At 38.6% G+C, this 14,350-nt stretch overlaps 1 protein-coding gene across 3 annotated transcripts in view; it reads left to right on the forward strand.

Annotated features, from left to right (window-relative positions):
• Nucleotides 1–947: 947 nt before the first annotated feature.
• The window catches only part of Pot1 (protection of telomeres 1), a 68,540-nt gene continuing 55,137 nt past the window's right edge, over nucleotides 948–14,350 (forward strand). Inside the window, exons 1-4 of one of the 3 annotated variants that reach the window (XM_057772720.1) lie at nucleotides 953–966; nucleotides 4,015–4,157; nucleotides 4,526–4,594; nucleotides 12,194–12,241. In XM_057772720.1, coding sequence (XP_057628703.1) covers nucleotides 12,233–12,241 — 9 coding nt within the window. In that variant the 5' untranslated portion in view covers nucleotides 953–966; nucleotides 4,015–4,157; nucleotides 4,526–4,594; nucleotides 12,194–12,232. Of the gene's footprint in view, nucleotides 967–3,364; nucleotides 3,378–4,014; nucleotides 4,158–4,525; nucleotides 4,595–12,193; nucleotides 12,242–14,350 lie in introns of those variants that run through there. The other 2 variants (XM_057772712.1, XM_057772729.1) reach the window with 2 other exon arrangements.

Raw genomic sequence — 14,350 nt, forward strand, 5'->3', positions numbered from 1 at the left:
CTCCCACTCCTGCAGAATGTTAACCTATTATAATGAAGCTATAGCGAGCATTGCCCTCTATTACCATTTTGGTTGCTGGAGTTTGCTGGTTGTTAACTCCCGGCTTGCTTATTGCCGAAGAGGCTGCCTTCTGCCCCTCACCTGGAGTTAGGGGCATTTCTTCTGGCTTCCTGCATTAGGACTAAAGTACCCAGGATCCAAAAACCATACAGTGAGCTAAACAGAGGACAAATGAGGATAAATAGTATTTCACGAGTGGAGAGCAGAATGACAGTGTTGGCCCGAGCCTTACTTATTATGTTCCTCTACTGGACAGTCCTTTAATTTCACTTTGGTTATTGCTTCTAGTTCATCTATGTTTTATGAATGCAGGGGTGGGGAGGAAAAAGGAAGCTTTATAACATAATGACGAGATTCTTCAGCTTACCTGAAAAAAACATAAGTGCCCCCAAAGTGCTGGAAAACAAATGACATTGTCATTCTCGTGTATTTTCATTCTCGCAGAAGTTGTATTTGAATGATTATCACTTTGCCTGAAGTGAAGTGAATGGAATCTGGAACCAAAGCCTGGTTTGGAATAGGGTTCTGTCAGCTACAGGATTTCGGAATCTTATCTGCAGTTACGAGCCAAGCCTTTAACGTCTGAGCCACCTCTCCAGCACAGGATTTAAGAATTTTACAAGCCCGAACCGCTCCCGCTGGAGGCAGGAGTTGTTTCCTTTGAGGGACCCGGAAATCGGCGAGAGGTGTGCAAAGGGGAGCGGCGAGAAGCCTGGGTGGCTGTGACCGACGGGGCGCGGCTTTGCCACCGCTCCCGCCTTCTCGCTGCTTTTTATGCGCGGAGACCCTGGCAAGCTGCAGGGCCGTCCTAGTGGAGTACGCATGCGTGCGACCGGCTGCGGGCGCGCGCCTGACGTCACGTGCGCGTCGGTCCAGGCGCATTCTAGTTTCCCGGGTGTCTTGCTGGTGAGTGAGCTCGTGAAGGTTTTGAGTTCGTGGTGGGTAGGAGCGGGTCCGGCTCTGGATAAATAGAACGAGGACTGTTTCGTTCAACATTTGGTGCAGTTTTGCAGAAACTCCGTTACGTACGATTAGTGTGAGCCGAACGCTATCGGGCGGGAGTGGATACATCCCGGGTACCAGCCCTCAGGCATCTGTCTAAGTGGTTAGCGAACCGTGGGTTCACACATCGGAGTTAAGTATTGATCTTAGTGAATGGCGCAAGCAAGGACTCCGAGAAGGAAGGTTCAAGCTAGACTGCACAGTTTGACATCAGTTCTCATTTCATGTAGGATATTTACGAGTTCGAAGGAGACAACCAGTACCGCTTGAAATTAAGGAGCTTTTGGTGCAGTGTGCATACACATTATTTTAATCGCCAAAGGAATTAAAAAGCAAAATCCATCCTTAACTCCCCCGCTTTCCCCCAACCCAATGTCTGGAAATTTTAAAGTATGGTGATGAAGTAGTGGACCTAACGACTCTTAAAACTGGCTTTTAGAAGTACTTTAAATACAAAAGCAGTGGAAAGTAATTGCATTTCAGCTCCTTAGAAGCATGCTGTGTGTTGGTAACTGCAATAAAGTTATAAAGTATGTTCTCTTAATACCTTTATCCAAACACTGAAAACTAACATATTAAAGAAAAATAATTAAGAGAAACTCAAAGCAAATTATCAGCCATACTTTGGATAAAACTATGGTTGTGTGCGTTGTGTGTGTGTCCACAGCAGCAAGTTGTTAGCGTCCTTAGTTGGATTTTCATTGGACATCATTATGAAAAAGGATTGTTATCCCACTTGAATTAATAAAGGAAGTCAAAGGGTACCAGGAGGAAGTCTAGACTACACAAAGTAGGTTTTAGAGCTCAAGCGCCAGATTGTAATCATAGCAATGTGTATCTAGCTAAGGTTATTAACTCAGAATACATTTTCCTCCTAAGAGGAATGCTCATTTTATATTCAGCATCTTTGTGAGAGATTGACTTTTATTTTTACAATTACAATGGCGGTCAAATATTTCATAATTTTCCCGCATTTATTTAACAAACATTTATTGTTTTGTGAGACACTAGAATGTTTCTAAGGTACAAAGATAAATAGATCTAGTCACCATACTAAAAGTAATCTCTAATTCTGATTAACAGTAAGTATAGCATTATGATATGTACACATGAGGTAATTTTTGGTTTGATTATATTAGATTGAGAAAGCTGAACTGGGATTTTCAAGGTGACAGTTTATTTTACTTAACTTTCCTTTTGAATAAAAGCAGTCAGGTGGATGCCCAGAAATTTGGATGCTAACAGTAAAGATGTGTTAGTTTCTTAGTTGATATTAGAAGGAGAAAGACATGACCACTCTGCTTCCTGCACAATGAATATGTGAGAGAAAATCCAATTAGGCAATGGCAGGAATGTAGGAAAGAGTTGATAATGACTTGAATAGCTGGTAGAAGTGATAGGAAAAATTAGTGATCTAATACTAATAAATGGTAAAACTTAGTATTTCTTTTCTGTTATGTGGCATTTTAGGTGCTGTGTGTGTTAATTCACTTAATCATCACAAAGACTTGTGACATTGTTACTTTTAAACCTTACCTGTGTAGATGAAGATATCGCATTTCAGAAAGGTTAAGTACTATTCCTGAGATCAGGAAAATAAATGGTAGAGGTGACATTTCAGATAGTTTAAGATTTGATGAGATAAATTTCAGAAAATTAGGGTAGATGGGCAATGAATTCAGGAAACTACCATGCTAGGCAAAAGAAGAGGAGACGCACATTTAAGCCCTAAATTCATGTTTGGATATTGAAGAGGTCTCTGGTGTGAAGCCATCTTGACCCCCCTTGAACTGTAGGTTTGGATCTTACTCCTGTTTCTCTTTCCAAATAGGAGTGGAAGGTGCCTTGGGTTTGTGTTTGTTTTTGTTTTCCACCCATGGTGAGTTTTCCCAAAATTCACAGGCTTGCTACTCAGATTCTCAAATTGTTAGGCTCTTTTTCTGAATGGAGGTAAGGGGAAAGAGTCACACTAGGTTCCTGCTTTTCCTCCAGTAACTGCTGCTGCTGTCCTCTGCCTCTTGGTCTTACCCTTTCAAGTCTGTGAAGAAGAGCATGCCAATGACTGAATCCCTCGGTTAGCAACTCTGAAGTCACTGTCCATTTGTAAAGTCCATTCCTGGCCTTTACAGTCCATTAAAAATGTGTAATGAATTTTCTCACAGGTGTTAGACAGTGTCTGACTTTGCATAAACAAGTGCTTGCCTCTCCTGTCACTGACAAATCTCTTTCCTCGGCTCTCTGAGAGTTTATTGCCCTGTGATTCCTCTCATGGGTCAAAAAGAAGTTTGACATTTGCAGGTGTCCAGTTATTTGATGTTAGTCTTTCTAGCATTTACCCCTGAATCATTATACATTATCATATACCCTTAGTTTATGCATGTAGTTTTACAATGACTCTTTTATGGATAAGATTGGTTGTGGTTTCTGACTCATCAGTGAAGTTGGAGCTTTGCTAGTTATATTTAAGTCTGAAATATTGATGTGAGAGGTATTATGGGATCTTCTTTTAAACATTTTTCAATAAATAAAAATAGATATCTGTGTGGATATTTATTAAGAATCCATGATATATATGTCATTAAAAAGAAATTTTGAAAACTGGTGATGAAACATTTTGATTGTATTTTGAATAAATAACATTTTTTAAGTTGACAGAATTGTTAGTTACTGAACTGTAGCAGAAACTAATGGTATTGCACTTGTGTCTTAGTGTATTGATTTGACCAGACTATCCTACTTCACGAGTTTATCATTTCACATTTGGAATTTTTTCTTTTTTTAAATTGTTACTTCTTTCTAAATAGTTTGTTGTTAAGAAGAGATAGTATTACAGAATAAAACAAAGCTTAGAAAAATTGATTTACTTCATCATTCTTTGTAGCTAACCTAAAAGAATTGTTTAACAAATTGAATTATGAATGGTATTAATTTTAGGCCCTCTGATTTTTTCAGGTAAATGATAATATTATGTGACCACAGTATATGGACTTCCTGAGAGAATGGTCTAAATGGGCATCAGAAAGATTCTCTAAAGATTAATTAGACTTATTTACGAACAGACTAGCTTTACAACCTGGAAAGTATACCATACCTCTGTGAGTATCTAGCGAGGGCTGGGCCAGTGCACGGTTTGAAAGGCAAGTGAGTGTGCTCGCTAAAGATGTTTTGTGCCATATCCTTGGCCGTAGACATTGGTAGCAAAGGTTACGTAGTCTAGGGTTGCATAGTTTGTGCGTTGTGTGTGTGTGTGTGTGCACGCTAGTGGAGATCTTTGTGATTTTGAGATAGTAACTCTCAGGTAGTCTTATGAAGGAACCTTTTTCAGAATCTCCAAGTGTCTGTGTGTGTTTTGTTAGTCTTGTTATAACTCCATAAATTCTAATGCTTTAAAATCTATTCTAACTTTTGCTTATATATTGTTAAAAACTGTCTTCTTTGCTAACTTCTTTTCTTTTCCTTTCAGGGAACTCTCAGTCATTTTTCTTAATGTCTTGTGGAAGTAAAGCAGCTGTTCTGAAGATAAGACTTTAAGGTACGTAGTGTAAGCATGCTTCGTTTCTCCTCACCACTTGCTTACACTCTAGAAATAGGTCCCTTTATATATTTATGTTTCATGTGGACACACACGAGTGATTTTTAATTGGTAATACATTTGCAGTAATGAGGTCAGACAATATCTATATGAGGAAATCTTTCCCTTTGACAAGGATTGTTATCGTGGCCTCCTCCTACCTCTCTTTTCTTTACCTTTTCTTTTTTTTGTTTTTTTTTTTTTAAAGATTTATTTATTTATTTATTTATTATGTATACAAGATTCTGCCTCCATGTATGCCCGAATGTCAGAAGAGGGTGCCAGACCTCATTACAGATGGTTGTGAGCCACCATGTGGTTGCTGGGAATTGAACTCAGAACCTCTGGAAGAGCAGCCAGTGCTCTTAACCACTGAGCCATCTCTCTAGCCCCCTTTTCTTTACCTTTTCATGAGACCCCTTTACTCTCACTATCAGACTGCTGCAATAGCTAGCGCTCTGTTTGTGCTTTGACTAGAGTGACCTAACATAGGAACTTTCTTTAAGTTTGCCTTCGGCATATCACTTTACAAAGAAAGCAACACTTGTATTTAGTCTGTAATCCAGAAAGATATTTGGGTGACTTTAATACCATCATCAGTATACTGTATTTTTGATATTTTAGATGTGTGTTATTAAAGTTGTGTAATGTAACACAGCTTATGACAGACAGCTAGGACCGTGAGGAACCGTTTTTGATGTGATAATGACTGTCTTCCAGAGTACCAGCAAATGTCATAGTTAATGAAGTGATACTTTAACCTCTCTGAGATGAGAAATAGAACTTGGATATATTACTCTGCTTCTTATCCTGGGAGCCTTATGTTGTATATTAAAGACAGACAGAAAAAAAAAAGGATGTACAGACCAGAAAAAGAACCACTGTAACTGCTGTTTGGGACAGATGACTCTGTTTTTATGAAAGCAGTTCTGTAGAAAATTAGAAAATTAAGTAAATTTCCCAGAGTGTTAGTAGTAAGACATCCATCCTTTCAAATTACTTTATCAGGAAGTATATCTGCTTTTAAAATTGGCCTTTGTCAGACTGAGCAAATGTCCTTACATCTTGATTCACTGATAGTTCCTTTTTTGTTTGTTTTTTTTTTTTTTTGTTTTGTTTTGTTTTGTTTTGTTTTGGAGGCATAGTTCTTCTGTGTGGCTTTGGAGCCTGTCCTGGAACTCGCTCTATAGAACAGGCTAGCTTTGAACTCACTGCCTCCCAAATGCTCCGATTAAGAGTGTGTGCCATGCCGCTGATGGTTTCTTCTTAATCGGAAGTTGTGTTTTGGTTCACCTTGAGTGCCGATCACCAGTTCCCTAATTTTACTCTGTTAATATGTACTTTACCTTGATTGATCTTTTTTTCCTATTAAAACAACTGTTTTTGATACTCTGTTGGTTTGGTTCTCTAACAGTTGCTAGAGGTGTTTGCTTCTACATTACCAAGACTATTAGTGTGAAACTCTGCTATGGCAACACCTGTATAAGAATGCAGTTCTCCTGAGAAAGATTGTCAGTGGCCCATCCTCTTCGTGGTCTGAATAGCTTGGAGAATGATTATGGCTGCCATAAATGTTTGTGAACATTTAAAGTACGCCACAGTAAAGCCAGTTGTGCCTGGCAACATTTTTATAGGAGAAATATTGACAGTAAATGTTGTCACTTCAACTTGAGGTCTGGCTCCTCCATTTTTACCTGTTTTGTTTTGAGGGAACTTTTGGCAGTTTTTGTTTCTAAAGGAAACTGTTCTTTTCATGTAAGTAAATATCTGGTGTAAAGTTGGTCTTTGATGCATTTTAGTGTGATAAGATTGGTAGTAATACCTCATTTCTACCTTTTGTCATCATAATTTGTCTTGCTCATTTCTGGCTAGAGGTTTATTTGATATATTGCAAGTGTCAGCTTTTTATGTCATCAACTTTCTGTATTTCTTATTTTATCACAGTACTTTCTTCTGTGCTAATCTCTAAACTCTGCTCAGTATTCTCTTAACTTCCACTCCAGCTTCCAGCCCAAAGGTTCTACAGTGTCTTCATACCTCCTTTTTGTGTAGTATTTTCCTCTATTTTGCTAAGTATTAATTGATATTGAATCCTTCCTGCTAGTTTTCTTGTCTGTTATTTCTGGAATTTTTGACCTTTCTGTTCTAAACTTTTAATTTTTTTTTTTTTTATATATGTGTATGGATGTTTTGCCTGCATGTATGCCTGTGCACCACATGTGTGCCTGGTACTCTCAGAGACTAGAAGAGGGTGTCAGGTGTCTTGGACCTGGAGTTACAGGTAGTTGTGAGCCACCGTGTGAGTGCTAGGAATCCAACCCATCTCCGGTGGCAGAGAAACCAGTGCTCTTAACCTTTTAGTGACGGAGCCATATCTCCAGCCCACTTTTCTGTTTTAGTTCAAACTTGGGGCTTTATTCAGGTTATGCACATGCTTTTCCACTGAACTACAACTCAAACCCTTCCCTCCTCTTCAAGGTTTTACTGGACAATACAGACAGACTGAGAAATTGTGATGCCCCTTGTTTCAGTCTCCGAAATGCTAGAACTATAGACATGACACCACGTGTGTTTTCTGTTGATTTTGTTAAACTCATCATATGTCCTTATTCTTGTTTTTGTGTTTTGCATGCCTGAATTACAAACTTTTAAATTATTTTCTTCACAATTATATTTCAAAGTACCTATGCTTGTGAAAATATATTTACTAGTTTTATTATATGGGTAAATTTGTTGTATCTAATAGATCTGTTTATTTCTCTCTCTCTCTCTAGCTATCTATCCATACATACATATATACATATGTTATGTTTTTATCAGTTGACAAAATTAAAAATCAAAAGCAACGGTGATTATTTTTGGAAAAATTAGCAAACGACTAAAGTTTTCTTTATAGTGGCAGTATAATTTTATATTGCATTATTATTTTAAATAAATTTAATGGAATTAAAGTTATTAGTGATATTCACTTGCAGGTTTGTTTATGACAATTTGTCAAATATATTTTACATGTTAAAATATACCTAAAAAAGTGATTCCTTTAAAATTGCAAAAGTCAATTGGCCATGTTTATAAAGAAATGGTTTCTCCTTTTACTTCATTTTGTTATTTAGTATTCAACAGAACCTACGTATCTGTTTCCCCATCAGTTATTTTAAGTATAATTAAAAATAAGGCATTTTGTAACTCAGTATGCTCATAAGTTTTTAGTGATTTTAAAAATACAGACCAGCAGCCAGGCGGTGGTGGTGCACGCCTTTAGTACAAGCACTTGGGAGGCAGAGGCAGTTGGATCTCTGTGTTTGAGGCCAGCCTATGCTATAGAGTGAGTTCCAGGACAGACTCCAAAGCTACAGAGAAACTCTGTCTCAAAAAACAAAAATACGTGGGGCTGAAGAGATGGCTCAGAGGTTAAGAGCACTGACTCCTCTTTCAGAGGATCTGGGTTCAATTCCCAGCACCCACATGGCAGGCAGCTCACAACTGTCTGTAACTCCAGTCCCATGGAATCTGACGCCTTTACACTAATTCACATGAAATAAAGTTAAATAAAATTATTAAAAAAAATACATACCTGCAAAACCCTTAACTAAATAGGAGTCAAGGTAAACCTACAGCCTATGAATAGGATTAGATTGAATAGGGTTAATTCCAAGCACAGATGTAAAAAATGTAAAAAATAAAAAACAAAAACCCCAAACGAAAATTTGAATCATTGCAATATATTCCCTTAATTGAATGAAGGGGAAACACATTAAATGATACAGAAAATATATTTGACAAATCCCAGTACTTTTCATAATAGTAGATTTCAGAAAGTTAGAAGAGTACTTTCTTATTATGATAAAAAATATTTATAAAATATAGTTAACTGTGTTGTGGAATGTAGAGGTTGAAGGACAGCATGTCCAGATGGTCTCCTTCCACCATAGACCCGGCATCATATTCAGACTGTCAGGCCTCTAACTGAGCCACTTTGCCAGCCTTTATTCTGCACAATTATAGACGTAGAACCAGTAAGAGTCTTTAGCGAATATTCATACATTTGTCACCCATTTTCAACAGCCTATTAGAGTACAGGCTAGGTAATCTTAAAAATGACCATCTGAATGCTGGAAAGACTGGGATCCCTGTTCAGCCAGTCAGTCTGATGCCACAGCAGTCTCAGTCTGGTGCTGAAGCCTACAGTATTTCTCAAGAGTCTTTAGAACACTCACGACTTGGGATGTGATGTCAGTATAGGGTAGCAGGGGCAGCAGCAATGGGATCGCTTCACTCACCAGCAGGAACGGAAGGTAGGCAGATAAGCTGCATTGCTTTTTCCTTAGATCTCTTTGATTTCATTATGTGAGTCTTAGCTGTAACGTACTAACCACTCTGGTGGAAGAGCTTCTTCCTGGAAATGCCCTCAAAGACCTCCCCAGAGGCGTGTTATTGAGTGGGCCCCAGATCCAGTCAACCTGGTAATCAAGGTCAACAATCACAGTTACTGGCTACATTATTTCATCTTTTGAGTATTCAACTCATTTGAGTGTTACGTATTATTTTGAGGCAAATTTATGAACTATATAATTTAAACCGTCTTTCAGGATGCAGAATGGTCTCTAAACATTATATGTGCATGTGTACATGTTTATGCCACAAGACCATTAGGCAATCTAAATATTTACCTCAATTTTTAAAAGATTCAGTTGTATCTGTGGCTTCATTAGCTCCACATGGCTAATGGTACCATAAGGTGAAGAGGCCAGTAGAGAACATTGGATCCTCTAAGAACTTGAATTTAGGTGGTTGTGAGCTGACGTGGGTGCTGGGAACTGAACTGGGGTCCTGTAAGAGCAACAAGCTGCACTCTCCATCTCTTTCTTGTGTTTATTTTAAGAAAAATATCAAACCTAATGTCTGCATTAGTATATGGCTCTTTCTAATTTTTCAGGTGTATGCATAGACACAATTCCATTATTACAATGTAAATAATTTAACAATAGTGTCTATGGTTGATCACATTTCAAGTGAGACCATCCCTGTAGTTATCTAATAATTTTTTTTTCAGTTCATTTTCTTTTACCGGAGTGGTGTCTCCACTAGGACACCCTGTGGAGGTTCGTAGTGACCGAAGGACTACCGTACATGCTAGAAACTAATGCTGCGTGGGTGGAGGTTCGTAGTAACCGAAGGACTACCGTACATGCTAGAAACTAACGCTGCGTGGGTGGAGGTTCGTAGTAACCGAAGGACTACCGTACATGCTAGAAACTAATGCTGCGTGGGTGGAAGTTTGTAGTAACCGAAGGACTACCGTACATGCTAGAAACTAATGCTGCGTGGGTGGAGGTTCGTAGTAACCGAAGGACTACCGTACATGCTAGAAACTAACGCTGCGTGGGTGGAGGTTCGTAGTAACCGAAGGACTACCGTACATGCTAGAAACTAATGCTGCGTGGGTGGAGGTTCGTAGTAACCGAAGGACTACCGTACATGCTAGAAACTAATGCTGCGTGGGTGGAGGTTCGTAGTAACCGAAGGACTACCATACATGCTAGAAACTAATGCTGCGTGGGTGGAGGTTTGTAGTAACCGAAGGACTACTGTACATGCTAGAAACTAATGCTGCGTGGGTGGAGGTTCGTAGTAACCGAAGGACTACCATACATGCTAGAAACTAATGCTGCGTGGGTGGAGGTTTGTAGTAACCGAAGGACTACTGTACATGCTAGAAACTAATGCTGCGTGGGTGGAGGTTTGTAGTAACCGAAGGACTACCCTACGTGTCAGAAACTAACGCTGCATGGGTGGCGCTGGCGGAGGACGCATGATTATGTGTTGTGGTTGATGAAGAATGTGCTTTTCAGTTTGTGAGTCAGCAGAAATGCCTATGGTAACATCTGGTTTCTGAATGTTCTGAATTTTCTAAAATGCCAAGTATCTATTTTTCCTGTCTTTTTCTAGGTTAAGTAAATATTTGAGTCAAAATCAGCTGTACTTTGATATTATATGTTCCCTATAAATTTTGTTATTTTTGTATTTCTTTATATATATTTCAAAATGTTTTCAGTGACATAGTAAATATAAATTACTGGGGTTTGTATTTAAGTGTGTAAATGCAGTATGTATGTGTGTGTGTGTGTACATCTGTGTGTACATTAGAATTTAGAACTGACACATCTGTTAGTTAAGACAATTGGAAAATATTTGGCTAAAATCTTATTTTCATTTAAATTAGACTAAAATCTTGTTTTCATTTAAATTATCATATATTGCTCCAAGGTCTGGCAAAAGCAAAGTATTTTTTATTTTATGTGAAAATTACTTATTTGAGAGTATTTATTTTCCTCCTTAAGTCCCCATATATGCTAGAGAGAAATAAAAGCTTCAGTGAGAAGGAACGTTTTATGGATTTAGCTGTAAAGAGCTATGGTTACCTGGCGTTGTCTAGTCATGTTGTGGCTTAGGATAATATTTCTGAAAGTCTGGGGTGAAATGCTAAGTCTGAATTGTTTTAGTTTGTTGTGGAGGCTGAAACATTCTCATTGAATTGAATTCCAAAATCAAATGACAATAGATGGATTAGGAGAAAATAAAAATGGTATCAATGCTCATGCATGATAAAAATGCCACACATAAGGCCCAGAACTTGAGGCTTACCCTCTGTTGTAGGAGCTGCGGGCTGTGTTCCTGCCGCCCCAGCTCCTGGTCGCCTGGCTAGCTTATGCCCCAAAATAACAACACACAAACTGTATTCTTTTAAACACTGCTTGGCCCATTAGCTCTAGCCCTTACTGGCTAATTCTCATATCCCGATCAACCCATCTCTAATAATCTGTGTAGCATCAGTCTTACCGGGAAAGATTCAGCATGTCTGACCTGGTGATTTGCTTCATTGCATCTGCCTGAGAGGAGCGGCATCGCGCGTCTGCCCCAGAGAGGAGAGGAAATGGCATCTGAGCTCACTTCCTCTTCCTCCCCGCATTCTGTTCTGTTTACTCCACCCACCTATGTTCTAACCTATGAGGGCCAAGCAGTTTCTTTATTATTTAACCAATGACCTTCCTCCATCAACCCTCTTCTCCCCCTTCAACATCACTAATACCCCACTAAAATTGTCCATAGCACAAGCTACTTATTCTGAGGGATAGAAAACACACAGTTAGTGTAGTGTTGGATTGTTAGCCTCTTCCTCTGTGGTGAGTATAATATTGACTAACGAAGTTGCCCTCAGGAGATTTGAAAGGGTTGATTCCCTTTTTTTAAAAAAAAAACACATTTTCATTTGATCTTACATCTTTAACATTTTTTAAAAAGATTTTTGATTATGGGAATTTATGTGTGTAGGGGTACGTGCAACTGGAGTGTGGGGACCTGTGGAGACCAAAGCAGTGTGTTGAGTCCCCTGGAACTGAAGGTAAAGGTGGTAGTAAGTGCCCAACATAGGTCATGGGAACCAAACTTTATACCACATAGAGAATTGGAGTATCATTAAATGTATAGTTAAGTGCATTTGAAAATCTAGGGTCCATTGGAAGTCACATACGTACAAACAGGTCTCTGTTTTGTTTTCAGGTTTTAAATAAATGTCTAAGAGGATTTTCCACAGAAGCAATGTCTTTGGTAAGATGATATTTAATATACAATGATACATACACATTTATGCATCTACTTCATATTTTCTTCTACTTTATAATTTGATGTTAAATTAGCCTACTTTATAGTCACATTTTACATTAATGGCAATTCAATGAAAAGTCTTGTTATATGATGATGATGGTACATTATAGTTTTGTATTTGTCTAACAATATTTGATTATTTTTGCCTATATTATCTACTAATATCTCTATATAAGCTGTGTACATTTAAGAAAATGGAAGCATACAAATAGACAAATAGACTAGGGTCCCAAAAAGCCAATACATTCAGTAGAAACAAGTCCCAGTGCCTTTATCAGTGGGTTCCCTGCTGTCTCTTAAGGAGGAAGGGGGAGGGAGGAGGGGGAGTAGGGGAGCAGGAGGTGAATGGGAGTAGGGGAGGAAGTGTAAATTCTTTGAATGGAAAAATAAATTAAAAAAGAAAAACAACAACAACAACAAAAGAAAATGGAAGCAAAGCGTCTCTTTATGAAAACACGCGATTTTTGTTAGTTTAAATCACAGGCAAATTCATTTATTTTGTCAGCTTGTATTAAAGCAGGTTCTTGTTTGCTGAGTTGGGATTTAACAAACTCTAAATAAAAGAGGTTTTTATAGCCGGGCGGTGGTGGCGCACGCCTTTAATCCCAGCACTTGGGAGGCAGAGACAGGCAGATCTCTGTGAGTTCGAGACCAGCCTGGTCTATGAGAGCTAGTTCCAGGACAGGCTTCAAAACCACAGAGAAAATCTGTCTCAAAAAACCAAAAAAAAAAAAAAAAAAAAACAAACAAACAAACAAAAAAAGTAGATTTTTATATCTACACTTTTTTTCAACAATTTTTTATTTGTAGAATTTTGGTATCCAAAGGAAGGTTCCCTTTTTTTATAGGTTGGATACTTACAGCTAAATGAAACCTGAAAGAAAGCAATACATTGATAAAGTCTAATATAACGTGTATATTCTTCCTATATTACTGTGTACGGAGCTATGTCCACTTGCATGCAGGTGTCCACAGATACCAGGAGGCACTGGATTGAGTTACAGATGTTTGTGAGCTACTTTATATGGGTGCTAGAAACCAAGTCTTAGTCCTCTGCAAGAGCAGCGGTCTGTGAGCACTGTGTGTGCACCCAGGAAGTACACATATATGGCCGCAGTTGATGGTCAGATGTCTTCTATCACTGTTCACCATGTGTTCTGAAGCAGGATATCTCACTGAAACCCAGAGTTTCCTAGCTCTAGTCTAGCTCACCAGCTTGTTCCTGGGTCCTCTGTCTCTGCCTCCAGATGGTTGTGATTACCGGTGGGCCTCCAAACCCAAATAGTGTTTATGTGGGTGTCCCAGTCCTCATCTATGTGTGGCTAGTGCTTCATCTACTGAGCCATCTCCCCAGCCCTGCTAGATACATTTGCATCCTTCGGGCATAATTGTCCTGATTTTTATCCACAGCTGTAGATTATATTTCATTTACCCCATTTTTATGGTTGAGCTTTTTTGTTTGAGGAGAGATTATTGTGTTGCTGTTTGTTTCTTTGGAGGTTTTGCTTGATTCTGGGGATTAAACCCAAACTCTTGTCATTAACAGTCAACACTGTCTGAGGTACATACTCAGTCCTTAGTACTCACAGTCTTTACCCCACTGTGATAAGCTTTGTCTTAAGCTATCAAGACATAAGAGAGGCCTTTATGTCTTTGTGAAGCATAGATAGGTAACCTTTATGCTGAAGGGTTTTGGAGGCTGTTATCAAATTATCTGCAGTGTATTAAGTCCTATAGCTTTTTAGTATGTTTTAGTATCTTAGGGTAAGTGACTTTCTACATCTGTGTTGTCTATTCCTGCAGGGCTGGACATGAGAGGCTATCAAAATAAAAAATAAAAAATGTATAGCTAACTGTTGGCACATGCTATAATGCCAGCATGGTAGAACTCAGTGAAGCAGGAGGGTCACATCCTGAATCTCAAAAGAAGACTCTGTCTCAAGTCATAAAAGGAATTCAATTCATAACCACACTGGTTATATTTAAATCTTCTATTTGCAATTATATTGGCTAGAGTGGTCCCCTAATCACGCAAGGTCCTACTGCGCAAGA

This window comes from Chionomys nivalis, chromosome 1, assembly GCF_950005125.1.
Source record: "Chionomys nivalis chromosome 1, mChiNiv1.1, whole genome shotgun sequence".
Taxonomy (NCBI): domain Eukaryota; kingdom Metazoa; phylum Chordata; class Mammalia; order Rodentia; family Cricetidae; genus Chionomys; species Chionomys nivalis.